The following is a 27,793-nucleotide window of genomic DNA, read 5'->3' on the forward strand; positions in this document are numbered from 1 at the left end:
TTTTATATAGACGCCTTTTTGGCTCGCTCTTTTCGTTTTTGCCTGCTGGCTCTGCCCTACGCCGCATCCCTGCCGCCGCGCCCGCTCCCCGGCGTGGCGGGTTGATGGGCGCCGCGGCCCCGGGGCGGCCGAGGCTCCTCCGCGGCTCGGGCCGCGCTCCACACCCGCGCACGGCGGCGCGGCGCCGGCAGCCCCCGCCCGCCTGCCCCCGCGACGGGCGCCGCGGGCTCTAGACGGGGATTTTTTTGGTTTTACCTTGCTTTTTTGAGCAAAGCCGGAGCAAGCGGCGACTCTCTCCCTTCCCTTCCCCCCTTCCCCCCACCTTTATTTTATCCATTTTTGTTTTTTTTTTTTTTAAATTTCTTCTCAGTTTTGATTTTTTTCTTTTCAATTCGATTTTTCTGTACATTTTCTCGCAGCGGGCGGAGGCGCGGCCGGCGCATCCCCCCGCGGGAGGCGGCGGGACCCGCGGCCCCAGCGCGGAGACTGGCGCATGCCACAGCCCGCCTCGGCTCCGCTGCCCCACGCCGCTGCCCCCCGCCGCCGCCGCATCCCGCCTGCCGGCCCCTTCATGCTCGGCGGACGACATGCCCGTTTTGTAGCCGGGGGCCCCTCCTCTCGTCCCGCATGTTCAGGACCAAACGCTCGGTGCTCGTCCGGCGGCTCTGGCGGAGCCGCGCGCCCGGCGGCGAGGAGGAGGAGGAGGCGGCGGCGGGCGAGCCCGGCGCGGCGGCGGCGGTGGCCGAGCCCCGGGCGCACTTGGGCGGGGGGCGCGGGTGCTGCCCGGGCAAGCCGGGCCGCGGCGGGCGGGCGGCGGCGGGCGCGGAGGCGGAACTGAAGGCGCTGACCCACGCCGTGCTGAAGCGGCTGAAGGAGCGGCAGCTGGAGGGGCTGCTGCACGCCGTGGAGTCCCGCGGCGGGGCGCGGACCCCCTGCCTGCTGCTGCCCGCCAAGGCCGACTCTCGGCTGGGACAGCACTGGTACCCGCTGCCCGTGCTGCTCTGCAAGGTGTTCCGCTGGCCCGACCTCCGCCACTGCTCCGAAGTGAAGCGGCTATGTTGCTGTGAATCCTACGGCAAGGCTCACTCCGAGCTCGTCTGCTGCAACCCGCACCACCTCAGCCGGCTCTGCGAGCTAGGTACGGCGGTGGGGATGACAGGGGATGCAGGGGGGCTGGAGGGGTCGCAGGGGCTGAAGGGGTTAGAGGTGTGTAGGGCTTGGAGGGATGTAGGAATACAGGGGAATGGCGGTCACAAAAGGTTGCAGGGGATTCAGGGGTGCAGGGGCTGGAGGGCATGCAAGAGATGGAGGAGATGGCAGCGGCGCGGGGGCTGGAGGTGTGCAGGGGATGGACGGGATACAGGGACGTGGGGAATGGAGGGGATGGGGTGCAGGGGATGGAGAGGATGCAGGGGTGCAGGGGCTAGGGACGATCCAGAGGCTTGAGGTGTGCAGGAGTTGGAGGGCATGCAGGGGATGCATGTATGGAGGGGATACAGGGATACGTGGATGCAGCCCCACTCACCTCCCGGCCCACAAAACTTTTTTTCCCTTCTGAAGGAAAAAAAAACCAACAAAACCAAACCAAACCGAAATCAACCCGCAATAAACAACAAAACCCAGAACACGCACAAAAACTTTCCGTTGCCGTGGCTTATGTATTTCCTTTTGTATTTAGGGGAGGGGGCGACGCCCCCACCTCCGGGACCCCCTCCCCTCCCGGGGGCCCCGGCTCTGCCTCCCCGCCGTCCCCGCGCGGTGCCGGGGGATTAAGGGCCGGGCGGCCCCGGCGCTGCCGCGGCTCCGCCGAGCCAAGGAGGCCCCGATCAGACAGCCCGAGCGGCAGATAGCAGGGAGACTGGCGCCAGACGGCCCCTTTTGTTTATCTGACAGCTAAATATCAAGGCAATCACCGCCTCGCTGCCCTGCCTCCAACCCCCAGAGCTAAGACAAACAGTTTTGCTAAAAGAATGCCACTGTTATCATAAGTTCCTATCTTTTTTTTTTTTCCTTTCTCATGGTTTTGCCTTTATTTTCTCTGTACTTCTCTAATTCCAGAGTCTCCCCCGCCACCCTACTCCAGATATCCAATGGATTTTCTCAAACCAACTGGTAAGTGGATTTTTTTCAATGCAAGTGTAAGAGATAAAAAATGGCAAAACAGCTCCTTTATCGGGGAAACAGTCTCCTGCCTTTGTCATGCATTTTGCTTTTGGGTTGCTTGTGCGCATCTGTGCCTCCTGCTACCCCAGTAAGAATTAACATATAATTTGTCTAAGCCACCTTGTGAACAAAGTAGGGTTTTAAAACTCTGGCAGTAAACTTCAGAAGGGATTGAAGTGCAGTGCAGGCCTGTGCTGCTTGAGTCAGCCAGGAAAACCATAGGCTCCTGTTGGAAATGGCAGTGCTTCTGCACCCCTGGGTGAATTTTCAGGGATTTAGGTTGGGATCCAGCACAGCATCTCCCTGACGCCTGGGAATCCCAGTGAACCTTGACAGATGGACTGATCAGTTAGAAATGTCTCTAAGTTTTATAGGAGTCTAACACTACCTCATCAAATTGGGAAAAAAAAAGGGAAAAGAGCTTGAAAAGTTGTTTTTTTAACCTTTTTAAAATTTAAATTTCTTAGCACCACCGTGCATGCCTGTCGCTTGTAATTGAATGTCAGGGTGCCAGGGGAGAAGCCCATTTGAGGCTGGCACCAGCTCTTTTGCGGTTGTCTGCATAAACTCTTGGTTGGCAGCGAGCTCGCCGGGTGTGAGATAAATGAGGCTGGGAGAAGGAGGAGAGGTGGGGAGAGTCGGAAACGCGGGGAGCTCGGGAGGAGCAGCTCCTGGCTTCCCGAGGATTAGTGGCTCTGGAGTGGGCTTCAGCACGGTGGTCTCTGTGGTCGCGTCCCGCGGCCGTGGCAGACGTGGGAGGCGCGGCACTGCAGGGTGGCAAGGGGAGATACACAGATATTTCTGAAGAAAAGTATCAGGTTGTTTGGTTGGGGTTTCTTGGCCAAAAGAACAGTGCCTGTGAAATTACCTCTCCGCAGGGTCTCAGGGCTAAAAGAAACCCCAGCCTTGAGGCTGCTCTGGTGTGGTGGTGGGGTCTCATCCTGCCAACTGCTCCTCAGAGGCTGGACTGTTGTTTTCCCCCTCTGCAAACTCTTTGGGAACACTAATGAGTCTTTTTTTTTGCCTTGCGGAAATAAAGAAAGCTGTTTAACAGACAATTGGGTTGCAAAGCATGAACTATCTTGACTTGGTGTGAAAAAAAAACAGGAGATAAGGGCTCATGAAAGAGGGACATCGGGAGTAGGTTCAGCATCCACAGCATGTGCTGGGATGCAGAAGGGTTGTTCTGTAACAGACTCTGAGGGTCTGCTGGGTCATGAAGTTTTGTGGGCTTCGCATAATTTTGGCTGCATCCCTGCAGTGCTCCCCCAAAAGTTCCTATTTTTTTTGCCTTTATGGCTTTTCTCTGCACTCGTTGATGATCCTGGCATGGGATGCAAAGGGGGTTTGGAGCTGGAGGAGAGAAGGGTTAAAGCTTGGTTTTGGTTTCCTGTAAAGATGTTAGGATAAAATCTATTAGCAGGATTTAAACATCCAATCTGCCTCTGCCAGGATCTCATTTTCAGTTAGCCGAATGATATATTTATTCATTAGCAAGTGTTGACATAAGGTAGCAAAATGTGTGTAAACAGAAAAGCCGCAGAACATGAATGTGCCATTTCGAAAGGAAAAGTTTTTCCTATCAGCCAATAGGAAGTGATTAACGCTGCCCATCGGAAACACAGAAACGACTGGGTTACTCACCAAAAAGTCCTTTTTTTCCTTTTTGAAAGAAAAATCCACTTGGCAGCTGAGCTCTGACTAACGGGGCTGTGACAGGCACCAGCGGAGCCTGGAAGTCTGTCGTGGCAGGTGGGTTTTGCAAGCTCAGGGTTTCTCAGCATTTCCTCTGCAGGGGGACTGAGGGTTTCCCGTCGTCCCAGCCTCAGTGCCATCTCCTGTGGCAGTTCCCCAGCTGCATGTTGAGAACTGTGGGAAGGTGTGAAGATTTTTTTATCTGGCTAGTTCTGCCCTCTCACCTGGGGCCTTGGGTGGGAATGGTCCCTGTGTTTAGGCTCTGCCAGTGAAGCTGGGAATGTGCATCCAGCAGGAAAGTTCTGCTTTTCCATCAAGCACGATAGTGGTAGTAAAAGTTAAGGGTTTAGCACTATGTCTTGTAAGTGCTTCATATGGAGAGACAGGCAGATAATAACCCTGGACTGGTGCGGGCTCTGGCAGAGGTTGCCAGATCAGAGAATCAAAAAAAAAGATTGTGTTGGAAGCAACCCTAAAGCAGGAACACCTTCAACTAGACCAGATTGCTCTGAGTCCCATCCAACCTGACCTTGAATGTTTCTGGGGTGGGGGATCTACCATGTCTCTGGGCAACCTGTGCCAGTGCCTCACCATGGCCTTCATTAACCATTTCTCTCTTCAATCTTGTCTAAATCTCTCTTCTCTTTTTGTTTAAAAACCTTGACCAATGGGGATTAAATCAAGTTTTTCTGGAGGTGATGGAGGCTGAGGCAAGCTGCATTGCAGGCTGTAGGAAAGCAGGGATGGACAAAGAGCTGGGAATCTGCTGCAGGCAATGAAATGACACATCAGACTGTGTTGGTAGGATAGATCTGGTATTTGTGTACTTGTCATAGAGCAGAAAGTTGTGCCCTTGATGGCTGAGTTACCTGAGGGAAGGCTGTGGGTCAGCCTGGCTTGCTCATTCATAGAATCCCAGAATGGTTTGGCTTGGGATGACCTTAAAACTCATCTTGCTTCAACCCCCTGCCTTAGACAGGGACACCTTCCACTAGGACAACCTTCCAGGTTGCTGCAAACCACCTGCAGCCTGGTCTTGGACACCTCCAGAGATGGGGGGGGACTTTTGTAAAGGAGAGGGCTTTCCTTCTTCCTCACACGGGATGCTGGCAGGGATGGATGATGGAGGTGTGTGGGTGCTCAGCATTCCTAATATCCCTGCTGGAGCTTGCAGCTGTGCTGAAAGTGAGGTGGATATTAGCACCCTCAAATAATTCAGGCAGATTTTTTGACTGAGCTTTAAGTGGGAGAAGTGGCTCGGTTGTGCTCCGGCGTGACTGGACTTGGTGGTGCTGGTGTATGAGAGTGCAGGAATCTCACTGAGATATCACTGTGGGGCCGAATGCCCTCCTGTGGTGTCAGCTTTCAGGGGAGCTGGAGGTTTGGCAGCTCCCAGGAGCTATTTGACACCTTGCAAGGTTGGGCTGGTGGCCACAAGGAATAATTGTGCGTCTCCGCAATGGTTTCATGCTGTGGGAAGGCAGTGTTGGGAGGAGACTGATGTGCACCAGGCTCGGACAAACGTCTGATCCTTCAGCACCGATCCTCCACCTCTCTGGTGCTGAAGGTAAAACAGCCCCAGTGCCCCTTACTAATGAGAGACCCGGGCAGCTCTGTGGGTGGTGTGGGTGGTAGGACGAGGGCAACAATGAATCTAGCCACACACAGGGCATGGAGGGTTCTGCCTTTGGGCTCATCCCACACCTGACTCTCCTGGTTGAACTAGAGTTGAGCTGCAGCAGCCCTGAGTTTTGGAAAGGGAATTCCGGAGGTGATTCATGGGTGAGGGGAATTGTCTTTTGGGTGATGGGACATGGGAAAGGAGCTGAGGAAGAAGTGTGGTAGCACATCGCCCCATTGCTAGGGTTATTTGTTTGAAGTTTGGATAGGAATCTGTCCTGCCTATGTGGTAACAGAGAACCTGGTCACGTATGATCTCTACAGCAAGACAATTATGTCCCTTATCTGCAGGAACTCCTCAGGGTGCTGTAGCTGCAGGCACAGGGAGCCCAGGGCAGGGCAGAGCGGCCCAGCCTGTGTTCTGAAATCATCTGTAGCTCAAGCAGTGGAAGTGATCACAGGGGAATGGTGGGGAAATCTCCTGTCTGGACTAGAAAGAGTTAAAAAAAGTAAAAACCCTATTTCTTTAAAACAGAGAAAGCACGACAAGGCATTTAGAGAGCGTATCATATACAGTATTTCACAAGTAAGTCTATTTCCTGTCTGCCCTATTGTTTTCAGTTTGATTAAGTATATCCTGTTAAACTGTATATTCCTGTTAAGGCTTTTACTTTACTGTGGTAAAATGAGGTTATGCAGACAGGAATTTCTTATTCACTGGTATTTCAGGGGTGGGATCTGGCAGAATTGCTTTATCAGTAGGGAGAAAATAATCTTGGCTCTCCTGGTGGTGGCCCTCGCTTTGGAGTACAGATGTGGGCGAAATGAGGGCCAAATTTGCTGAAACACAAAGTCCCTCAGGACCAGAAGTCTGCATGAACTTCACAGGTCTTCTCATGCCTTTTCTTCAGCTTGTGGTCCCACAGGGTAGTGGCCAAAAAGTTGGAGTTGTTCTGTAGGACTAGGAGATTGGTTGTTGTCTTCTGACTGTTGTCACCTAGAAGAGCAGGCTTAGGATAGAGAGGTCCAAATCTTGATCTCAAGCACCTGCATGCATCAGGAGAAACCTCTAAAGGAGCAGACAGTCTTACCCTGCCCTTTGGTGGTGCACAAAGGAGTGGGTCCCATTGCCCAGGAGGTGGCAATGAGGTCTGCCAGCCACTGGTGGTGACGAAACTTGAGCGGGGCACCACAAAATCAGCCTGTTCACTGCAGAAGGGCAGCAATGAGACGTTTCCCTTTCTGTTCCCATTTTGGTGAGTTACAGGTTTTGACTAAATTGGGTGCATAAAGCCACGATTTAAGCATTTTTGGAAGCTCGCTTGCATCAGAACGGTGACAACCTTGATCTCCTTAGCCGGTGACTTGCCCAGAGAGGTGGCAGCCAGCCTGTAATTTCTGCCAGTCTATAATCAGTGCTGGCTGGTGATGAAGCGCAGCCTTGACTGAGACAACGAGTTAGGGTGGATGCTTCTTGATGAACTACCGTCTCTGCACGGACAATTAGTAATCGCTTCCTGCTAAGCCCTTTGGAATGTGTGTTCTGCTTGGGGCGATGCTGGAAGCCTGAAAAGAACCACCTATATACTGACTTTTTCTTTTTTTTTTCACTTCCTCTGCTCCAGCAGATTGTCCAGACTCTGTGCCTTCCTCCACTGAAACAGGGGGAACTAATTGTCTAGCCCCTGGGGGGCTCTCAGGTAAGACATCTCTTGCTGCCCTTGATCTTGGCCGTGGGGTCGTATTGGCTGAGGGTGCCGACAAAAGGCAAAGTGGTGCTGGGGGAGTTTTGGGAATGCACATCACTGAGAAGGGTGTGCTCAGAGCGGGCAGCCGAGTACCTGCTGTGCAGAGGATGTGTTGAAATCCCAGACAAGGTTCTCCATCCCTGGATGTGTCTGTACTTCCTTTGGTTTCCAGCCTTATGCTCCATTCGTTTTTGGGCTAAGGCAGGAAGAAGCAAAAGGACTGAGGCAGGGGAAGGCTAAGCAATGTTGGTTGATCATTCATTCAGGTGTGCGGATTATGGGCACAGGTGCAGTCGTACCTTAAAGAAGGATTTGGTGTCAAATCCTTTACTCGGTGGTGGGGGCATCTCTTGTCTCTGGGATGAGAGCCCTGCTCAGGTTTTGCTCATGGTAAGGTCACCAGCATCCCATATCTGATGCAAAAGGCTCATGGTGCCTGGGGAGGAAAGGTGACCTGTTTTTTTATAGAGGATGTTGCAGAGAGAGCTAGTGATATTTTTGTACCCCTTCCTGATAGATTCAGCGATTTCCATTGCTTTCTTATTTGCCATCTCCTTCAGCCTCCAGTTGCTGTTACAGGATGGAGGTTTGTAAGGTACTTTCTCCACTCCTCTTGGAGTTTGTGTAGAGACAAAGAGCGGTTTGGGTTGAAAAGGACCTTTGAATGTCATCTAGTCCAACTCCCAACCCCATTTCCAAGGTGTGATGTCGCCAGCACCTCATCTTCCACCCCAGACCGGCCACCTCAGTGTCTGTACCAGGATTAAAGTGTCTGAAACCATGTACCTGCAGGTACTGGCTGATGTTTGAAGGTGCTTGCCTTTGTGGGGATGTCTCCTTGATTTATGATTTATTCATCACCCTGAAACTGGAATTCGAAATTAGGTCGGCGGTGGCTGCACGCGCGCGTTCATCTGCCCCTGCCTCTCTCCAGGAATTGCGTTTGGTGTGGATGTGATGTCTTTAAGTGAGCCTTGTTTGTTTTTCTTTGGGTGTAATATATACCCTGTCTGTTATTTGAGAGGGGAGCATATTGTTTGTTCAAAGGCCCTAATGAGAATTAATCAAACAAAGGGGGAGAGGGAACAGGAAAACTTGTTGCTGTTTGGGTTTTTTTTTTTTTTCTAAAGGCAGAAGGATTTTTTTTTAATTTTTATTTTTTTACCATTGGAGCCTATAGCTTCAGGGAATAATAATAATAAAAAAAAAGGACTGTAGAAAGAAAAAAGACAAGAAGCAAAACAACACAATAAGGATGTTGTTAGATCTTCTTTTTTTTTTTTTTTTTTTTCCTTTTTCCTCCTGAAATACACCCGTTGCAGAGGGGAGGAGAGAGTTCAGTTCCACAGGATACCACATGAAATAAGCAGAGGAAGTACTCGCTTTTAAAAGGGGGCTTTCTGTAAGGTTCAGCCTATTGATAACATCTCGTCTGGCAGCTCTGCTCCCGAAGGGAAGGCAGGAGGTGGGGGCTTGGGCTGCAGGAAATAACATGGCTCGTTCCTGGTGCCTCCCAAAAGGCTGTGGGAAGGGGACCCCCTAGCTCCTTAATTGAACTTCTTCCCCAAATGAAAGCACATTTCCACGTGAAAGTACATTTTTAACTTACTTTATTCTATTGCTATTATTTAATTGGATTTTTTTTTTGTCTCCCTTATCAAAGGTTCCCCCCCTCCCCAAGCCTGGAAACAGAACCTTTTTACGATCATTAACCACTCTTTTTTCCTCCCCAAATGTAATTGTAGCCATTTAGTTTAATGAGGAGCTGATAGGAGAGTTGACTCTTGAAGGGATATGGTTAGCTACCCAAGCCCTGAAACAAAGCCGAATGCCTCCACATGAAAGAGCATTTGTTTTGAATTTGCTCTGATTTACTGGCATCTCCCTTCCGTGCACAGAAGTGCAGTGCTGAAAATTCCCAACTGGAGAGACCCAGTCAAGAAAGGAAAATAAACGCACTTTGGAGCAATCCTCCAAAGCTCACTTTCTGCTCTTTTTTTTCCCCTACCCCCTCCTGCATATTTTAGTTAGCAGAAGAGTGTGTTTGAAGAGGGCTTTAATGAGTTATTGGCAGGGTGCATGGCCAGCGCTTTGGCTTGGTCTTACCTTTGTTTGGGCAGATAGGGATGGGTGATGCTGGGTGGAGGATCCAGCATCCCTCGTCCCCTCCAGACCTGCACAGTGTTGGATTTGCAGCTCCTTGGTGAAAGGATGACTTAAGAAAAGGCAAAAAAAAGAAAGTAATTACTCTGCTAATTTGGAAACTGCAGTGGGTGTGTGAGGAAAAAGCACATCACAGGTGGTTGTTGGTGGTGGTGGGATCCTGCAGCACTGCAGCCTTTGGTCATTAGTGACGTGTGGTGGATGCTGGTGTAGCAGCAGGATCAGTAGACCTGCTCTGATGGTCTTAAAGAGCAAGATTTGGCAAGGAAGATCACTCTCAGCACTAAAGATTTGGGAATGAGGCCAGCCTGGGGTTCATGGCCACTCCGGCAGGAAAATGCATGAAGAGAGGATGGTGGCAAGGGGAGCATTGAAGGGGCTTAAAGCAAGTGTCCTTGCAGCTCTCTGTGAGGAGACTTTGATGAGGAGGAGTCTCAGATCAGCCACTGCTGGGGTCTGTCTCTTACTGGGGCTGCAGGCAGTTGTGCTGATGGATACCAGAGGCTCTGGAGGACGTGTGGCAGGGGGAGCGGTGTTTCCCCCTTGTGATAAATACTCTGATCTGCTCTTTCCCTCCCTCCCTCTTCTTTCTGTTCTCCTTCATGACCCAGGAATGCAATCCTGGGTAGTCCTTCATGCCATGCTGGTGTCTCCTTCTCAACCCACCTCTGCTCTCTCTTCCCCAGCTATCCCCTTCTCTGGCTGATGTACCCCTTGCTTCCCCTGAGGCACTGGCTCTCGCTTCTGTATTCTTGGCTTTATTTATTTTCTTATATCATCTTTATTTTTGTCGGTGGTCAGCCTGTGGGTAGGTCAGGACTCCTCGCTCACGGTTGCTCCCACTGACATGGCTGTGCTCAGGTATTGCTAGCCAGATCCTTTCTGTCCTCAGTGTGGTTAAAGAGCAAAAATACCCATTGGGGATAAAAATAATTCCCGTAAATAGGAGACAGAGGGTGGTTTTCCTGTATTTTGAGCTGACTTGTTCTCAGCAGATGTGTTTGGTTGTGACTTCTTTCAAACAAGCAAAGCCATGCTTGGAGTTCCTGAGGGTGGCTGGCCCATGGTTTGGTGGCATCAGATTGGTGGGAGCCAAATTCCTGTATGACCCATGGAGAAGTCCTGCTCTAAGGGTAGAAGTGAGCTGGTGGTGTTGGCGCTGTGTCTCCATGGAATGTGATCCACCAGCCCTGGACATCTCTGTCCTGACCCGTGTGTGGCGTGGGGCTGGTGGCTTTCGGCTGGTGGAAGGTTGTGTGGCCCACGGTGGGTGAGAGGTGGCCCTCCAGTAGGACAGGTGAATAGTGCTGGATCTGCTGGCAAAGCAAAAAGCTCTCAAGAAGTCCAGAGCTTGTCCTCACAGAGGGAGAGCAAGTTGAGCTGGCTTGTGTCCTCGCCACATCCACATTGAGGTTGTTCCTAAAATACCAAACCTGAGAGGTTATCCAGATTTTGGCCCAATTCTGCTGCTTTGCCCAAACTCTGAAAGCACCTCAGGGTGTCCAAGAGCCAGTGGATGTTAAGTGATGGTGCTTGGTGGGTGCTGGATGAAGGTTCTGCAAGCCTTGAGGCTGGGAAACCAACGAGGCTCTTCTGTGGCGGGCACAGACTCAGTTTCCCCCTCCCAACTCCACACCAAAAACACAGGGAAAAGACTTCCCCAGGCTGGAAGAGCATTGGCATCATTCCCTGCTCTGGCTCTCTGTGCTGTGGGACCTTGTCTGGTTTAAGGGACCTCTTGGCTGATTGACATTTCATTCCAAAATTGCGGACAGGCCGGGAATGTTTCACTATGCCTCTGATCCCTGCTGGTATCTGCTCAACGGGGAAGAAGCACCTTGTCCAAATCCGGAGATATTTGCCCCCCAAAGCGGCTTCCCATTGCTCTCCCCTTGCCCATGTAAACAGGATCCTGTGCTGTTTCTCCGCCAGAGCCCTGCCTGTGTTTTCCCGTTCCCCCTACTTCCACCTCCCTCCCCTACGGAGTTTATAACCTCCTGTGAAATGCCTTTATTTACAAATTGGCATCCTATTATAATCTGAAATTGAGACATCTTCCTGTGGAACTAGGATTGTATATTTGTCCCAGGGATAAACAATTGCTTGGGAATTTTTTTTCTTTAAGTCACTTATTTTTGGTTTATTTTTGAGCTTACGTCGTTTTAATATTTTTTAATTTGCTTTGAGCGTCGCAGGGCGTTGCACCCTTTCCTTCCCAGCCTCACTGGGAGACATGACCCCTTTGCTCCTTGCTTACCTAAAAACCACAGTCCCGTCCTGGAAAGGACAAGGTTATCAGGGGTTAATGCCAGGATGACAGCACTGGAGCCTCTGGAGCAGAGCAGGCTGCCTGCCAGACTAGGAGCCTCCCGGCTCGCCTCGCACATCATCTGACCGTGGCCGACTGGGAGGAGGGAGCTGGTGCTTGGCACTGACCCCGGGCTCTTGGCTTGGCCACCCGCTCTGGTTCCTTCGAGCCCTGTGAGGGCTTTTTTTTTTTTTTTTTAAGGGGGTTCTCACCCTGTGGGGACCCCCCGGGATCCTCCTCCCAGCTCTGGGCGTTTCGCCGATTAAAATCCTTCCAAAGCAAATAGAATCCATTTAATAGTTACTTTTAAGTGCTCTAGAGCCTCTTGAGCCTTTCCTAGATACCCTTGTACAATGTGTTTTATAAAAGAAATGATAACAGAGGTGCTGCCCCCATTAGATAGTTTCAATCCATACCTGTACATCTTCGTTAAACCCATTTTTCCAGACGCCAGTAGATTTTCCCAGCCAAACAGTGCCTTTGGAACAGCTGATGACAAAATGCAAAAGACCCCAGAATCAGCAAGTCCATCATAGTGGGGATGGTGCTGGGAACAGTGATGGATGACCATGACGGGGTCACCTGTGTTTTAATCCCACAACGTGGCACGTTTTAGGGAAGAATGAGGCTAGGAAGGTGAATTTTGGAAGTTGAGTGTCAGTTCAAACCGCACTCCGCTCGCAGTAGCTGTCCTGATGAGCGCCGGCAACTTGATCACTGGGGACATTTAAAACTCGATGGGACAAAAACACTCGTAGAGGAGCAGCCCCGGGCTGGCAGGGATGTGGCTGCATCGTTTCCATCCCCAGTGTCTGCCAGTGGGTATCGCTTACACTAAAGGAACCAGTAACATTAGCCACATGCATTTCCCTGCCATGAGCATGGGGGGATGCCTGTTTCCAGCCACGGTGGCCAACACCCTGAACCTCCCTGCTGGCTTACAATGGGGTGCAGCGCGTTTTAGGGTGCCCAGGAGGAAACTGTGCGTAAGGACCCTGTCCCCAGCCCTCGCTGTGCTCCAGCAGGGTGACGGGCTGGGTGGTGGGTGGGTGCCAACCTCTCTGCCGTCCCCCGCCGGCGCGAATGACCCACGCCGCAGCCTGGCCGCCTGCCTACTGTCACAAAGGAGCTTCCTTCCCAGTTTATTTTCAGCGCTGGGATATTATTAACCGCTGAGGCACAGTCTCTGTTCTAACCACCCTCGCTTTTTGCCTAAATCGCTTTGTTTTCGCCCGCCGTCGGCGTGCCGGGGCCGCCGGCGTGGCCGTGGTGCCGCCGGGGTACCGGCTGCGTCACAGCTGCTGTTGAGGAACAGAGGGCACGGAGGAGCCTGATCCTGCACGGGGCTGAGGGCGGGCAAGGGAAGGAGCTCGGTGGCTCACAGGATTTCCGCCTGCTGTCTTTGGATTAGCCCCTAGGTTTTCTTTTTTCTTTTTTTTTTTTTTTTCCCTCTTCCTCTATTCTTCCACTTCTTTTAATAAATGCAATATCTTGGGTGTTGCTGTCTGCCTCTTTCTCTACCAGTTATTTTACTTTATTTTATTTCTCTCTCTTCTTTTTTTTTGCCTTTTCCTTTCTATTTTCTTTTCCTGTTTTCCCTCTTTTTCCTTCTGTTTTCCTTCTTCTGCTTCTCATTATTTTTCTCCTTCTTCTCCTTCTTTTTCTCCTTCTTCTCCTCCTTCATTTTCTCCTTCACTTTCTTCTTTTCCTTCTTCTGTTTTCTTTCTTTTTTCTTCTTGTTCTTCTTCTACTTGTTTTCTTTCTTCTTCCTGTTTTCCATCTCCTTGTTTCCCTTCTTCTTTTATTTTCCTTCTTAATGCAAGAAAAGAGCTTTTCTGGGCAAGCGTTGCAGGGATTTTCCATCTCCATCCAGGGGAGGGTGGGGGCTTGGATCCCCTGTGCACAGACCTGTTGCCACCCTTTGGGGGGTCTTTGCCCACGGGCTCAAGTCATCAGTTCCAGAAATAAATCCCCTTTTTCCAGGGTATTTTGTGCTGCTGGGGATGTGATGTGGTGTTTGCTAACAGACAGAAAACTCTCTTTTTTTTTTTTTAAATTTTCTTTGTTATTTTTTCCCTGTTTTTTTTTTTCCCTCCCTTTTGGGTTTCCATTTAAATGCATGATGATAACTTTCACCCTGTTAATTAACAGGAAACATTGGGACAAGACAGGAAATTACATCAGTCTTTTATGAGGAAAGAGCCAAGAAAAAAAAAAAGCAAGAAAACATAGTTATTAGTGAAAGGAAAGAAAGTGCCAGGGGAGGGAAAAGAAAGAAAAAGAGAAAAAATGAGGAAAAAACACTGTCTCATAGGCCCTGCTTTTCCAAAGGATGCTGCTCCAGTACATGATTTTATTTTTATTATGTTGAAAAATATTTGACTAGCAGGGTCACCTTTGCTTGAGCACGACGGTCCAGCTTCCCGAGGAATTTTTTTATTTTATTTTCATGCTTTTTCTCAGCTTCCTTCCCCAAACTGTGAGGCCTAGGAAGCTCTTGGCCGGGAGACTAATTTTGGTTTGGCTGCTCAGCCCTTCAAATTGGTCCCCACCCAGTGTCATTATCTTGGTTTTAACTTGCAAGGGGAAAAAAAAAAAAAAAAAAAAAAAAAAACCACCCTGTAAGAGCTGGCTCAGCCCTTCTCTACCCTTTTAACCTCACTACATAAAAAAACCTTCTGGCTTCAGCCTCCCTGGTTGGGTTGTGCTGGCGGTGCTGAAGCACCGTGGGCTGGTTGCAAGAGGTCCTGGTGATGCTCTTGGTGATGGTCCCTGTGTGTGGTGACCTGTGCCTGGCTCCTTGGTGCTTCCTCTTCCTCCCTCAGCCATCAAGTGGGATCCCTGTTGGGATGCTGGGGTTTGTTGAGCCGGCTTTGGGGTGAAGTCCTGGCTCCCATGACTTTTCCCTGAGCATTTGGAAAGGCAAATTTTGCCATTAAAGGAATAATTCAGTACTGCTCAGGCTCTTAAACCTAGTTGCAAATATGTATCTTGCAGATGTACATAATAAGTGAGACTGTGGATGGTTAAATATTGACCAAAATCTATTCAATCTCTAGGTATAGGTTGAATAGGTATGGAGATAATTTATTCAATATATTTTATATATATAATTATGTAAGATATAGTCAGCATATGATGTCTATATTCTGTAGATATATAGGTTGAATATATTCAATATATTCATTTTATACTGAATATGTTCCATGTTTGTATAGAATTCTATCTAATACTTACACAAGTTAAAGAGATTTTGTTCGTAGAAACCAGAACTCCATCAATAAAAGGTGACTTGGTGGTGGACAAACTCAGCTGTTAGGAAGGTGGTGGAAAATCAGACATCTGTCACTTTTGCAAGTGGTGAGGTTGGCCGTGGATCCAGTGATTTTTGGTGATGGAAGGCTCTTGGTCAAATTTATGGCTGATAAAAATTATCAGGTGTCACTGCTGAGGAGAAGCCCCAACCGTGGTGATTAATGCAAAATAAAACCAGAGGAGTTGAGCGTCTGTTTGCACATTGGTGTGCAAGGTGAGGTTTTGAGTAGAAAAGCAGGGAAACTGGGAAAATAGTCAAGAATCTAAACCATGGGATGAGGCTGTCAGTGACCTCGTGGCTGGGCTCCGGCAGCACCTTCCCAGGCAGAGCGGATGGAGTCAATAACGCCATAAAATCATTCTTTGAGCAGGAATCAAGTAACAGGAGTTTTATTTGGAAAAGGAGCTGGGAGCCTGAAGTTACATCACTGCATTTGAACTGATGAATTCATTTTCTTTGGAAGCCAGTCTGAGACTTTTTAGCTCATGATAAGGAACAAACCCATAAATCATAAGCAGAGGCCTGTAGTTTTACTGTTCTTTGTCACAGCCAAGCATGGAAAATGTATCCTGGGTGTCAAAAGCATGAAGCCTTGGCTCACCTGAGAGTTGCACTGCAGGTATTTTCTGGAGAAGCCAGTGTGGTGCTGGGCTTGCCAAGCCTCAGATTCCCTGGGCTTTATCCCTGTGTGAGGATGCTCCTGGGTTTCAGTGATGCCCAAATCCCTTGGGTTTCAGCCCCATGGGAGGATGCTGCTGCATCCCAGTAATGCCCAATTCCCATGGGCTTTGTCCCCGTGGGAGGAATGCTACTGGGTGTTGGTGACACCCCAAATCCCCTGAGTTTTGTGCCCATGGGAGGATGCTGGTGGCTGTTGGTGACACCTCAAATCCCTTGAGTTTTTTCCCCACGGGAGGATGCTGCTGGGCGTTGGTGATGCCACCCTGGTCATGGCAGGTCCCTTCTCGGGACATGGCCCTGCTGTTGCCACCAGAAGTGGGGTGAGATGAGCCATGAGGAGTTTTGGGGCTTTTTTTTTTAACCTGTGTGCTGACAACCAGCCCCATTTTATAGCCCAGGGCAAACCTCTGCTGGCCTCTGTCTGCGAGAATGGGGTGCCAGCTCCGCCGGAGCGCCGGGAGGGTTAATTACTTAATGAATATAATATTCTCTATAATTGCTGTGCGTTATTAATCCAGAGCAAAGTGAGAGGCGAGGGGAGGGGTGTGTGTGCATGGCCAGGCTTGTGAACTCCTTCCCAACGCCATCCGTCCTGTCTGTCCATCCCTTGATTGCCCCCTGCCCGGGCTGGGGCTGGTGCTGTCCGTGTGTCCGTCCGTCTGTCCCTGGGCGGTGGCCCTGGGATGTATATATTCCATGTACGGCGTGCTCTGCCGCCTGCTCTTAGGAATAGGCGTGATTAGATTATGAAGGCAGACAGAAGTAATGATTAACTTTTTCAGTCTGCCTGCTGTCTCCAGTCTGGCGCTGGGTGTTTTTTTTTCCCCCTAAGTAGGCCCTGGCCCCGCGTCGACAGGGTATTAGGTTGTAAAGAAAGCCAGGAGGAATGAAGGCAAGGGAGGGAGGGGAAAGGGGAGGGAGAGAGCCTTTTCCATCGGATCCGGGACTGGAATTTATTGGCAGGAATGCAGTAAATGCTCCAAATGCCAGCCCAGCTAAACAGTTTTCAAAATTGTTACGGAGCAGGGCACGACGAACGTGAAAAGGACTTTTGTTCCTACTCTGCTTTTTCCATGGGTTTACATCCCTGCAAGGGAGATGCCGCTCTGGGAAAAGTTGCTGGGAGAAGTGGGCTTTTTTTTTTTTTTTTTTTTTTTTGTGCGGGGAGAAACATATATTTATGTCTGTTTTCAGTCTTTAGGAGAGAATTCTGGGTCAGTGTGCTGAGGGAGAGGGTTGTTTGTTTTTTTTTTTTTTTTTCCAGTATCGGAATAAGAACAGCAGTGATGCTGTTGTTGTGTGTGTGTGCGTGTAATGCAGTTGGGGGGAAAAAATATCCTAACACACGTCTGTGTATTAGGTATCCATTTGGAAATCCTAAACTGCTTTGCTTCAGTTTTTATTGAGGTCTTAACAAGGTATTTAATATGTAACCCACATGTCTACATGTTGTCGGTGGAGAGCTGTGGCTTTCCTGGGGGCTGTATCCCAGCCCTCCCCAGGGCATCCCTGGGTGCTGGGTGACCTTTTCTGCCTTGCAACAGTGAAATTTTATTTTTCATTGCAAAAGCTTTTTAAGGTCATCCTCTAAACCCCAGCTGGGTGACTGCATTGAGGGGGGCTGTTGCCCCATGGCTAGCACAGCCCTTTGGCCTCTGGTGGCTTCAGCATCTGTGGTGTGATTTATCCCAGAAGGGTGATGGGCAGGATGCTGCCGCAGGAGCCTCCAGCACAGCCAGAGATTCTTGGCAAGCTCATCCTCAGGTCTGATTTGCATCGCAGTAAGTCAGGGGCCCTTTGTGTGCTGGTTTCTCTTTCTCAGAAGGTTTCTGGTTGGGATCTGGGTTGGGTTTGGGTGGGGAAGAGGTGTGTCCTGGTAGCTGAGGCTGAAGCATGGAGGTGGCTGCTCCTCTGTGGGGAGCTGGGGCTGGTACCGGCCCTGAGTCACCTGGAGCTCCCAGGGCAGCATCTCATGAGTGCTGGCCTGTGTTTTCCAGACAAGTCTCTTGGCTGATTTGTTACAAAAGTGAGATTATTCCGAGTTGCCTCAAGGAAGGGGAGAAGGTTGGAGAGTGACAGGGCAGTGGAGCACCTGCACCACCTCCTGAGCCAGCAAGCCCCCACCAGAACAGCAACACATGCAGCAAAAATAGGATTTCTGGGGGGTTTCCACATGGATCTGCATGCCCTTGTGACTCTTTGGATGGCTTGTGAGTCTTAAAAACCCCATGGATTTTGTTGGCAGGGCCGCTCTGGAAGGGTCTCACCTCTTGCAGCATCCCTTTGTCCCACCCAACTGTCGAGTTGGAGCTTGGGGAAGGGATTCCCGTCCTACTGCTTTTTTGAAACAAGGGAAAAGTTTTCCCACACCTTTGAGGGGTGCAGAAGGAGAGGCAGATAAAGAAGGTTCTTGAAATTAAAACTTCAAAAATAATTAGGCTGACTGTATACTAAACAACAGCAAAGAGGCCCATTTACTGTAAATATTATGAATGGATTTGGCTGGCTTCTTCATCCCCACCCTTCCTCTAAGGCTTTTCTCTGAGCTGAGTCGAAATTCGGCCTTCAGACAGCACGGTACTCTATAATTTGCATGGCTGATGAGGCCTGAAGCCTGGTATGGAGGAAACTGGAGTCAGCTGGCTCCTCTAACCACTGGAGACAGGCAGACAGGCATTTTTGGTGTGTGCCTGCATATTTCCCCCCCCCCCCCCCACCCCCGCCCCACCACCTTGTAGCTCCAGCCTTGCTTGGCTTTTAAGGAGAATGGTCACAAGAAAAGGGTTCTTCTCTTCTAGAGTAGTTTTTAGCCATGGTAATTGATTAATCACCGTAATTAGACAGTAGCAGTGACTAATAGGATGTTTATGAATCAAATTTCTGGTTTGGTGGACTCCATGAACTCGGCAGTTTCACTTGGGTTCTTTCTCTGCCATCCTGTAAATGCAGGGGACATGCATCACCCCATATTTTTAAATATATTTTTAAATATTTTTGGACATTACTCCTGGTCCAGCCTTGGCATCTGCCACTGTGGTGTTTGCTCTTGAGCCTCTGTAGGTCTGCAACAACATGTCTGCAGGGCTTCTCTCTTTCCTTCTTTCCTTCCTTCTTTCCTTCTCTCTTTTCTTTCCTTCTTTCCTTCTTTCCCACTTTTATGTTCTTGCCGAATTAACCCTCAAAAAAGGTCAGGGCTGGGTTCCATGCTGGGGGAAGGCTGACTCAGGGCACCACCGAGCTGGGGTGGGAACCTGAGGGGATGTCCTCAGGGGTGAATCATCTCTACCCACCGTCTCACCTGACCTCATTTTTGCCATAATTTCACAAGGGGGGTTCCCAGCCATGGGGAAGGTGATGGCAATTTTTGGTTGGGTTACCTGGGGACTGAGCAAAGCTCTCCCAAACTTTCAGGTCACCGTCAATAGAAACCTCAACCAAAGCCCAAGAAAAATGGGGAAATATAAGACTCCTTCCCCTGATGGCTTCTGCCATATTTTATCCTGCTTGACCTCATCAGACTCAATCTTAGTAAACATCAGCAAATTGAAATCTTGTGGTGAAACTTAACATTTATTTTCATGCAAGGTTGACTGATTTTGCAAGGAACAAGGAGCCATTTGAGTGATTGATTGGACAACTTGCTAATAAATTTTAAAAAGTAATCTTAAGGCTCTTTAGCCTGCATGACTACCGTATATGCTGAGCAATAAGAGCCGTCTAATTAGACATAGACACAAATTTATGGTCTAGCCTGTCAATCCACGGATTAAGGACTGCATAAGTACCTACTGACACGATGGGCTGTAATGGCTCCTGAAGAGATGTTATGGTCTATCATGTCAATAATCCGCAGATTAAAGGCTCCCTAAGTAGGTGTTGATGTGATGGACTGTCTCAGCTCTTGGGGCTCTTCTGCTGGGAAGGTGGAGGGACCCCGCGAGCCCCCCAGGTGGTGCCATCCCTGCAGAAGTTGAGGGTTTATTTCTTCTGCAAGCTTAGCACAGGACCATGCTTGAAATTAGGCTTTCAGAAACCGTCCCAGCCATCAAAAGTGGGGGCTCCTTGCGGAGGTGAAGCTGTCTTGTGTGCTGGGAGGTACAAAAGGTTTGGGGCAAACACTGCTGTGGGTGGAGTCTCCATGCTGCCCACAAACTTTGTTAAAAGCCCCTTTTCTGCAGCAGAATATATCCTTTAATGTGGATTTATCCTTTAATTTGGACTTTTTTTTCCTTTGCTGTTGCTGAACGTAGCTGGAAATCTGGCTTTTAGATATTTTTCTTTGTTTTCTTTAGGGTTTTTTTGTCTTTTTTTTTTTGTTTTGTTCGGTTCTTCCACCCTGTAAGTCACTTGAGACGCTAGAAAGGAAGTGGGATTACCCTCTTGGGTGCCCATTTTCCTTTGTTTTGATGAGCATACTGTGCTCTGGGTTCTCCTCACCTTGATGTAATGCCTTTCATGTCTGAAGTAAAGGGTCACGGGGTTGTATTTCCTGAGATCCTACAAAATTAGCACTTGCCAGTACAGGAGGGGCAAAACTGCAACTGGACAAGTCCTGAGGACCCTCCAGAAGAGCATTTAAAACCCCATGGAAACCCCTGGGTTTTGTGTCTCCATCTCTTGCACCTCCAAGAGTAGGAGAAGATGAGGGTCATGGCGCTGTCTGGGACACACAAATGCCACTTAAGGTCAGCCAGGAGAGATTATCGGGTGCAAGACGTGCTGAGCTTGGTCTCAGCCCTGGCCCCAGCCAGACACGTTGTGCTGACACCAGTCCAGACATTTTTTTTTAATCACAAATACCCTACGTGTGTGCTGGTGGATAAAGGAGGAAGGACCGCGGGTGTTCATCTGCTCCTTGGCAGTGCCCATGGCACTTTTTTTCCAGCTGAAAGCTGTCTCCTGGAAAGCCAGGCAGGGTTCTCTCCAGGTCTTTTGAGATTCCCAACAGCACAAGGACGTGGAGCTGCTGGAGCCAGCCCAGAGGAGGCCACGGAGCTGCTGCCAGGGCTGGAGCCCCTCTGCTCTGGAGCCAGCCTGGCACAGCTGGGGCTGTGCAGCTGCACAAGAGAAGGCTCCAGGGAGAGCTCAGAGCCCCTGCCAGGGCCTCAAGGGGCTCCAGGAGAGCTGCAGAGGGACTGGGGACAAGGCATGCAGGGACAGCACACAGGCAGTGGCTGCCACTGCCAGAGGGCAGGCACAGATGGGATATTGGGAACCAGGAATTGCTGGCTGGGAGGGTGGGCAGGCCCTGGCACAGGGTGCCCAGAGCAGCTGGGGCTGCCCCTGCATCCCTGGCGGTGTCCAAGGCCAGGCTGGATGGGGCTTGGAGCAACCTGGTCTGGTGGAAGATATCCCTGCCCATGGCAGGGGGTTGGAGCAAGAGGGTCTTGAAGGCCCCTTCCCACCAAAACCCTTTTTGAAAGTGAGGAGACTTTTGTTATCAGTTCAGGGTTAATGCTACCGTGGTGAACATTGTGCCGGGGTTGATGTTTGATGGGAAATTCAGTCCCAAGAATGAGGGAGAGGAGGGGGTGAGGTGGTGAAAACTTTAGGAAGAGCACGAGAACATGCTCAGGACCAAAAATGCTTTTTGGAAAAAGAAATGTATATGTACATATATTACAAAAAGTGTACATACATAGTTCTGAATACTTCTACATTTGGATTGTTTAATTTGCCTCTAAACTTGATGTCATTGATGAAAGATCCAATTACAGGCATTTAAAATCCTTATCAGTAAGGCCATTTTATTCCTATTTTCATCTCTGAGTTGTTGTCACAGATACTGGTGATAATTTTGACAGCCCTTGATATTGTCAGCTGGGAGCAATCCTGGTGGGTCAGATAGCTCAGTGTGTGCTAATCTTGCTCTTTTCTTTCAAGGTTGGTTGACTACAGGAAAACCTTTAGCTAAAAAAAAAATCAGAACAAAACTCAAAGATCCCCAGCCTAGATCCCCTTTACATTCATGAGCGTGGCACTGGGACAAGGCTGAGATCCGAAGGACAACAGAGATATAAAACAACCCCAGGACATAAGCTGTGTTGTTTTACTTTATTATTATTATTATTATTATTATTATTATTATTATTTTCTAAAATGCTTCGGTTCTCTGTGAATTAAAAATAGAGAACTTTTTCCTCCCAAACTCCTAATAAAACTGCTGGAGCTTGGAAAGAAAAAGTAAGGATGACATGCTTTCATCAAATTAAAACTCACCATGTGACAGAGAGAAAAGCCGCACTAGAAATTTCCTGCCACTTTCTAGCAAGGGGAGATAGGAGTCCTTCTGCCACAACTTGGAAGAACCAAGTGTGGGACTTGATGAATTTGGGTGTTTCTGTGGTGTGAATGTTCCATGCCCACTGTTGTTTCTGCAGCTGTGAGTTTTTTGTGGAGTTATTGATTCGTTATCCCATCCTGCTGGATTTCTGTATGGATGAAGCATTTCCAGCAGGAGCACAGGACCATGCCCTGAGCCCACAGACAGCGTGTGCACCCCCAGTGTGGAGAAATCCTGACTGTGGGCTTTTATTGAGAAAGCTCAGGCGGGACTTGATGGTTTTGGAGGTCAAGGCAAGTGGTGGGGAACCTCATAGCCTCTTGTGCTGATTGGTGAGTTGAGCCTCAGCTGGGATGATGCTTTTATGGAGGACAATGGATGCACTGCCAAAAAATTGGGGCAGTCCCTCAGGAAAATCCAGGAAAGAGTAAAAAACAGGGGAAAAAAGGAGAGTTTTCCAGTGGGAATGGGATATGGTGAAATATGGCTGTGCTGGTGCATCACTGGTGATGAACCATCTGCACCAAAATTACAGGAGATGTTACCCCAGGGGCTTTGGGGTATTGCCTTGATTTCTTCCCTCTGTGAGGAGCCAATGTGAACGGCTGTTCTCTGTAGACCTGACTATGAGTGATCAATAAAACTAATTCCCTACATTCCTGAGGGCAAACTCACTTTATTTTCAGTTGTTTCTATGCTATTATTTTTTCACAATGAGCTTGCACAACACGCTGAGGGGAGCATGCTGGAGCCTCAAGGCAGGCTGTAATGGAAACCATGGAAAATCCTAATAACCCAGTGATAGCAGCAAATGGAGGGATCCTTAATAACGAAATAATAGAGCAGATGTTTATAGCATTAAACATTATCATTGTTTGCTGGGACATGGGAACGCTCCCAGTTTGCTGGGAGTTTTCCAGGCATTTAGAAAGGGATGTGTTTGCACCAAGGAGCTCGTAAAAACGATGCTTTTAACTCAAAACAGGGATCCCAGAGGGTTTGCAGCCGTCTATGGGCTGTCGCACACGAGGATGTGTTGAGGAGGATGTGGCTGTGAGTTTTCCTGGGATCTGGGTTTTTGTGTGACTTTGCAGCAGGCGGAGATGAGATTTGGTTGGTGGGTGCATGCCATGACCCCAGGTTGCACGGGGTGAGCCCAGCAGGCTCTTTTTGAGCATAATACTTCTGTTTGTTTCATTTGCACAAATCCGTGATTATTGCCACCAAAAAAAGCCTTTTGGGGAAAAAAAAAAAAGTCTGTCACTGTAGGAAGCATCTCTTGAGTCACTTTTTCCTTCTCTCCTGCCACCTCCTCTCCTGTCGGAGTGATGCCACTGGCTTTTCCCACCCCTTTTCCTGGTGGATGCCAGAACCGGGGAGGCGGGTGGGAGCAAGGGGGCTCCTTTGGGGTCCCAACAACTGCAAAAGCAGCTTTGGTGGTGGCTGGCAGGGAGGCCTGAGCCTGTTTATCCGAGCTGAGCCCTTATATTCTCATGGATTTTTGACTAGACATGCAGTCAACAGCTGAAGCCCGCAAACGGAAGAGGCTCTGGCATATTTATACTGTGTGCTGGCATCAGCTCCTCAAAAAAAACTCAAACATCCCGGATTACCTAAGATTCGTCCTTGAGGTCTGGTCACCCCATGTCATTCAGAATCCTAGTGGGATTCATTCATGAACTTCCAGCCCTCCATAAAGGTCCCTTCATTCATCGCCAAGGCAGTTTTCAATTTTTTTTTAAATTATTGGTAGGTTTGTTTTTTTTTTTTCTTTTCCCTAAATGCTCTAGCAATTAAATAGCTCTCTGTAAGAGGCAGTGAACTAGTTGTTATGTGGTCTTCACTAATGCAAGCACAAATACCAGGTGAAAAAGTCCTTTTTCCCCCCTGCCACCTCCTGAAAGGGATGGTTTTATGTTCAAATCAATAAAAACCTGTAGGAACTTCAGCAGGGGTCCAGTGGCTCCAAAATTCCCCCAGCTGCTGTAAAACAAAACCAAAAAGGCTCTGAACATCACTGGCAGGCTGGCAGTGAGGATGGAGGTAGTGGTTGGTCAACAGAGATCTCCCTTTGGATTGAGGAGCATCCTTCCCCTGGATCCAGAAGCAGCCCTCACAGATTCTCCCCTCTCCCAGGCAGGTGGTGGAAACTCCATCTTGGGGGTGTTTCTTGCCCCTCTGGATGCACTTTTGCATGGATGGCACCGCATCCGCGTTAGTGGGGAGGAAGTAACCCAAACTCTGCCCCTCCTCAGCCCCAGGTTTCAGCAGGACATAAAGTTACCCACAGCAGAGTCTTGTGAGGCACCAAAAGAGGGAGTGGAAGGACAAGCTGGGGTGCACCTTGACAGATGCTGTCCCAGGGAGCACCCCAGCATGACCAGAACCCCCATCCCTGGTTTAACCTGGGAACGAGGGTCCCTATTTTGAGACATCCAAAGTCAGGCCCATTTTTAGTAGCTGCCTCCAGCAACTGGAGAAATATTTTCTTCGCTGGCATAGAAATGAGGAAATTAAAAGTGTGTGAGTGTGTGGCTGGGCTTTTTTTTTTTTTTTTTTTCTTTTTCTTTTTTTCCTCTATTAAAAGCACAGGGCAAGGCTTGAACGAGATGGGAAGAAAACTGGGAAAATGGGCTTATCAATAGCAAAAAATAGAGAGAGCAGGCAGGCAACATGTTGCCCTGGGGAGGGAGGGGTTGTGGGAGGCTGCAGGAAGAGCTTTTGGTTGCTGGGTCACCCACCATCCCAGCTCCAGTAGTTTCTCTCATAGTTCAGGGGATTATTTTGGTAGTGCTCACTAACTTGCATTCCCAGCTTGATTTTTTTTTTTTTAATACTATTATAGAGACGAATAGTTCCCAGGTCTTAACATGCCTACTGAGGCTGGAAGGAATTACCCGCCAAGCAGCACCAGGCTGCTTGGGATCCTCTGTCAGGAAAAGGGGCTTTCTCACATTTTTTCCCCTCCTCCTGCCTTGCTTTTTCCTCCTACATCATTGCCGTGCTGCATGGGGAAAGGGAATGAGAGAAGGGCCCAATGAATGAATTTCTACATTTTTTTTGCAAGTTTTTAGGCTGTTTTTGTTAACCTGTGTGAGATTTTTTGGTTCCCTCTATCTTTTGACGTTCTCCACAGGTTAGGGTGGCATCTCATACCATCCATCACCCAGACCCTGCAGGCAGGGAAAAGCCCCACACACCAAAGCAGTCACGTTCTCATCCCCTCTAGTCCCATGGGGTGGCTTTCAATGTCATTTTCTTAGCAGCGCCTCATTTTTAAATTTTTTTTTCTGTGCACAGTACATTGTCATTTATGGAAATAAGTCCATCATTCAGTAGGTGAGAATCAGGGGGTGCAGGTGTTTGGTTGCACAAGCACAACCTCTCCTGTTGGCACTGGAGGTGGTCCTGGTGTTGGTTTGGGTGAAGGTGGATGTGTCGTTGTCACTGACTATGTCATTCAGGACCTGTAAATCCAGCCAGAACTAGGCACTGAAATGACACAGGAGTGCCCCAAACATGGAAATGCTTTTTTGGAAATAGTGGTTGCACTGTGGACATTGATGTATGCGTGGAGAGGATCGTGAAGACGAGGGCAGGCAAGGTTCTGCCGGTTCTGCGTCGCTTTTGGTTCGTATTGATTCCCTTGATGCTAAATCTCTCCTTTATTTTTTTTTCCCCTGTTGTTCTGCAGATTCTCAAGTTCTTCAGGAGCCAGGGGATAGATCACACTGGTGTGTGGTGGCATACTGGGAAGAGAAGACACGTGTGGGTCGGCTGTACTCTGTCCAAGAGCCCTCCCTGGATATCTTCTATGATCTACCTCAGGGGAATGGTTTCTGCCTCGGACAGCTGAACTCAGACAACAAAAGCCAGCTGGTGCAGAAGGTGCGCAGCAAGATCGGCTACGGCATCCAGCTCACCAAGGAAGTGGACGGCGTGTGGGTGTACAACCGCAGCAGTTACCCCATCTTCATCAAGTCGGCCACACTGGACAACCCCGACTCCAGGACGTTGCTGGTCCACAAAGTGTTCCCAGGGTTTTCCATCAAGGCTTTTGACTACGAGAAGGCGTACACCTTGCAGAGACCCAACGACCACGAGTTCACGCAGCAGCCATGGACAGGATTTACCGTGCAGATCAGCTTTGTGAAAGGCTGGGGCCAGTGCTACACGAGACAGTTCATCAGCAGTTGCCCCTGCTGGTTGGAGGTTATTTTCAACAACCGATGACTCGAGACAGAGTGAACTCATGACATCTATACTACTTTGCTGCTATTATTTCCTTCTGAGTGCTTGCTTTTCATGCAGACTTTTTTTTTTTGTTGTTGTTGTTTTTTGTTTTGTTTTGTTTTGTTCACCCTTCTTCGTTTTGAGAAACGGCTTATGAAAGATTTCTTTTTCGGTGTTGTTGTTGTTGTTTTTTTTTTTTTTGTTTTTTTTTTTTTTTTGTTTTTTTTTTTTTTGCCTTTGGGGTATTTTGATAAATATATCTATTTTTTAAAAGTGTGAATGACCAATAACTCTCAGAAGGGCGAGAGAAGGGTGCAGTGGGGATAGATCACATGCGATAATTACTTCATGCCTCTCAAAAAGGATTATCCAATGGGGATCGATGGATTTGAAAGCCACTAGCTCTATGTTACAGCTCCTTCCCTTGGACAACACAAGGAGATGACTGTATTTTTGTACGCACCACCTTCCCAGTGACGGTGACACCGAGACCCCTTCCCCAGCAGTGCTGACCCCGCGTTGCCGCCGAAGGATGGTGCAAAACCTTCCCAGACAGGTCTTTTACCGACCTTTTGTGTTTCTCTTGTTGCTGGGTTCATGTCTTGTCACTGTGTTCATTGTTCCACTGCTTTTTCTATGTTTTATATGATCGTGGATTGATGTAAGGGGAGAAAACAACAGTGGAGGGACTCTGGGCATGGCCCATGCTTGATCATTTGAGCTGAGATGAGAAGTGACAGAATTCTAAACCTAAAGAAAAAAAATGAAAACTAAAGAAAAACAAGTGGGAAAAACAAAAGAAAAAGTGTTCACAACAGTCGGTGTGTCGTAACCTGCTTAGATCAGGTTATCCAGGTACCATCTTATCTGGAAATGCAGTTGTGCTTTCATTTCTTCTTGAATTCATACACAAGTATGATACTTTTACACTGTTCTTAGCTCAATGAGCATGTTTAGACCTTAACATAAGCTATTTTTCTAAATATAAAGGTTTAATTGAACAAGAGAGCATTCTTGGAACTTTAGCATTGTAGTGCTTTGGAAAAACACCCACACAAAAGAAATGACTCCTTAAAGAAACCCTGAGATTTATTAAAGAAAAAAATGTATTTTATGTTATATATAAATATATTATTACTTGTAAATATAAAGACGTTTTATAAGCATCATTATTTATGTATTGTGCAATGTGTATAAACGAGAAAAAAGTAAGAAAGATGCACTTTGCTTTAATATAAATGCAGATAACAAATGCCAAATTTAAAAAAAAAAAGAACACAAGATTGGTGTTTTTTCTATGGGTGTTATCATCCAGCTGAATGTTTCTTTTTCTAAAGGAGTCTATGTTCCATTAAAAAATAAAAATGTACACTTGATCCCAAACTGTGCCAAGTGTCTTTTTTTTGCTGGTGTGGATGAGGGAGACTGGAGAGGTGCTGCTCTGAGTGGGTGCTGCGTGGGGTCAGTGGTGGGAGCACCCACAGCACCCACCCCAGCCCTGAGTGGGTCCTCTCCTGGGTGGGTAACACCTGGGCTGGGATCATCCTGAGCTTTGGGCTTCGCTGGCCTGGTTTGGTGCCCAC

At 48.7% G+C, this 27,793-nt stretch overlaps 1 protein-coding gene across 2 annotated transcripts; it reads left to right on the forward strand.

Annotated features, from left to right (window-relative positions):
* Window positions 1-343: 343 nt before the first annotated feature.
* On the forward strand, window positions 344-27,593 carry SMAD7 (SMAD family member 7). Of its 2 annotated transcripts, none has more exons than XM_068177399.1 (4): window positions 344-1,138; window positions 2,059-2,112; window positions 7,104-7,178; window positions 25,672-27,593. In XM_068177399.1, the coding sequence occupies exons 1-4, from the start codon at window positions 628-630 to the stop codon at window positions 26,208-26,210; spliced, it is 1,179 nt and encodes a 392-aa protein (XP_068033500.1). In that variant the 5' UTR covers window positions 344-627; the 3' UTR covers window positions 26,211-27,593. The 2 variants fall into 2 exon arrangements, with proteins under 2 accessions (XP_068033500.1, XP_068033501.1); XM_068177400.1 differs by having other exon boundaries at window positions 346-1,138; window positions 7,107-7,178.
* Window positions 27,594-27,793: the final 200 nt, after the last annotated feature.

Source organism: Anomalospiza imberbis, chromosome Z, assembly GCF_031753505.1.
Source record: "Anomalospiza imberbis isolate Cuckoo-Finch-1a 21T00152 chromosome Z, ASM3175350v1, whole genome shotgun sequence".
In the NCBI taxonomy this organism is placed as follows: Eukaryota; Metazoa; Chordata; class Aves; order Passeriformes; family Viduidae; genus Anomalospiza; species Anomalospiza imberbis.

What these genes read in the sequence shown, in the direction of transcription:
- SMAD7 (XM_068177399.1), top strand. Translation starts at nt 628, where the DNA reads ATGTTCAGGACCAAACGCTCGGTGCTCGTCCGGCGGCTCTGGCGGAGC. An exon ending in CAGCCGGCTCTGCGAGCTAG is followed by an intron (nt 1,139 to 2,058) that starts GTACGGCGGTGG and finishes CTCTAATTCCAG; the next exon opens with AGTCTCCCCCGCCACCCTAC. An exon ending in AGCCCCTGGGGGGCTCTCAG is followed by an intron (nt 7,179 to 25,671) that starts GTAAGACATCTC and finishes GTTGTTCTGCAG; the next exon opens with ATTCTCAAGTTCTTCAGGAG.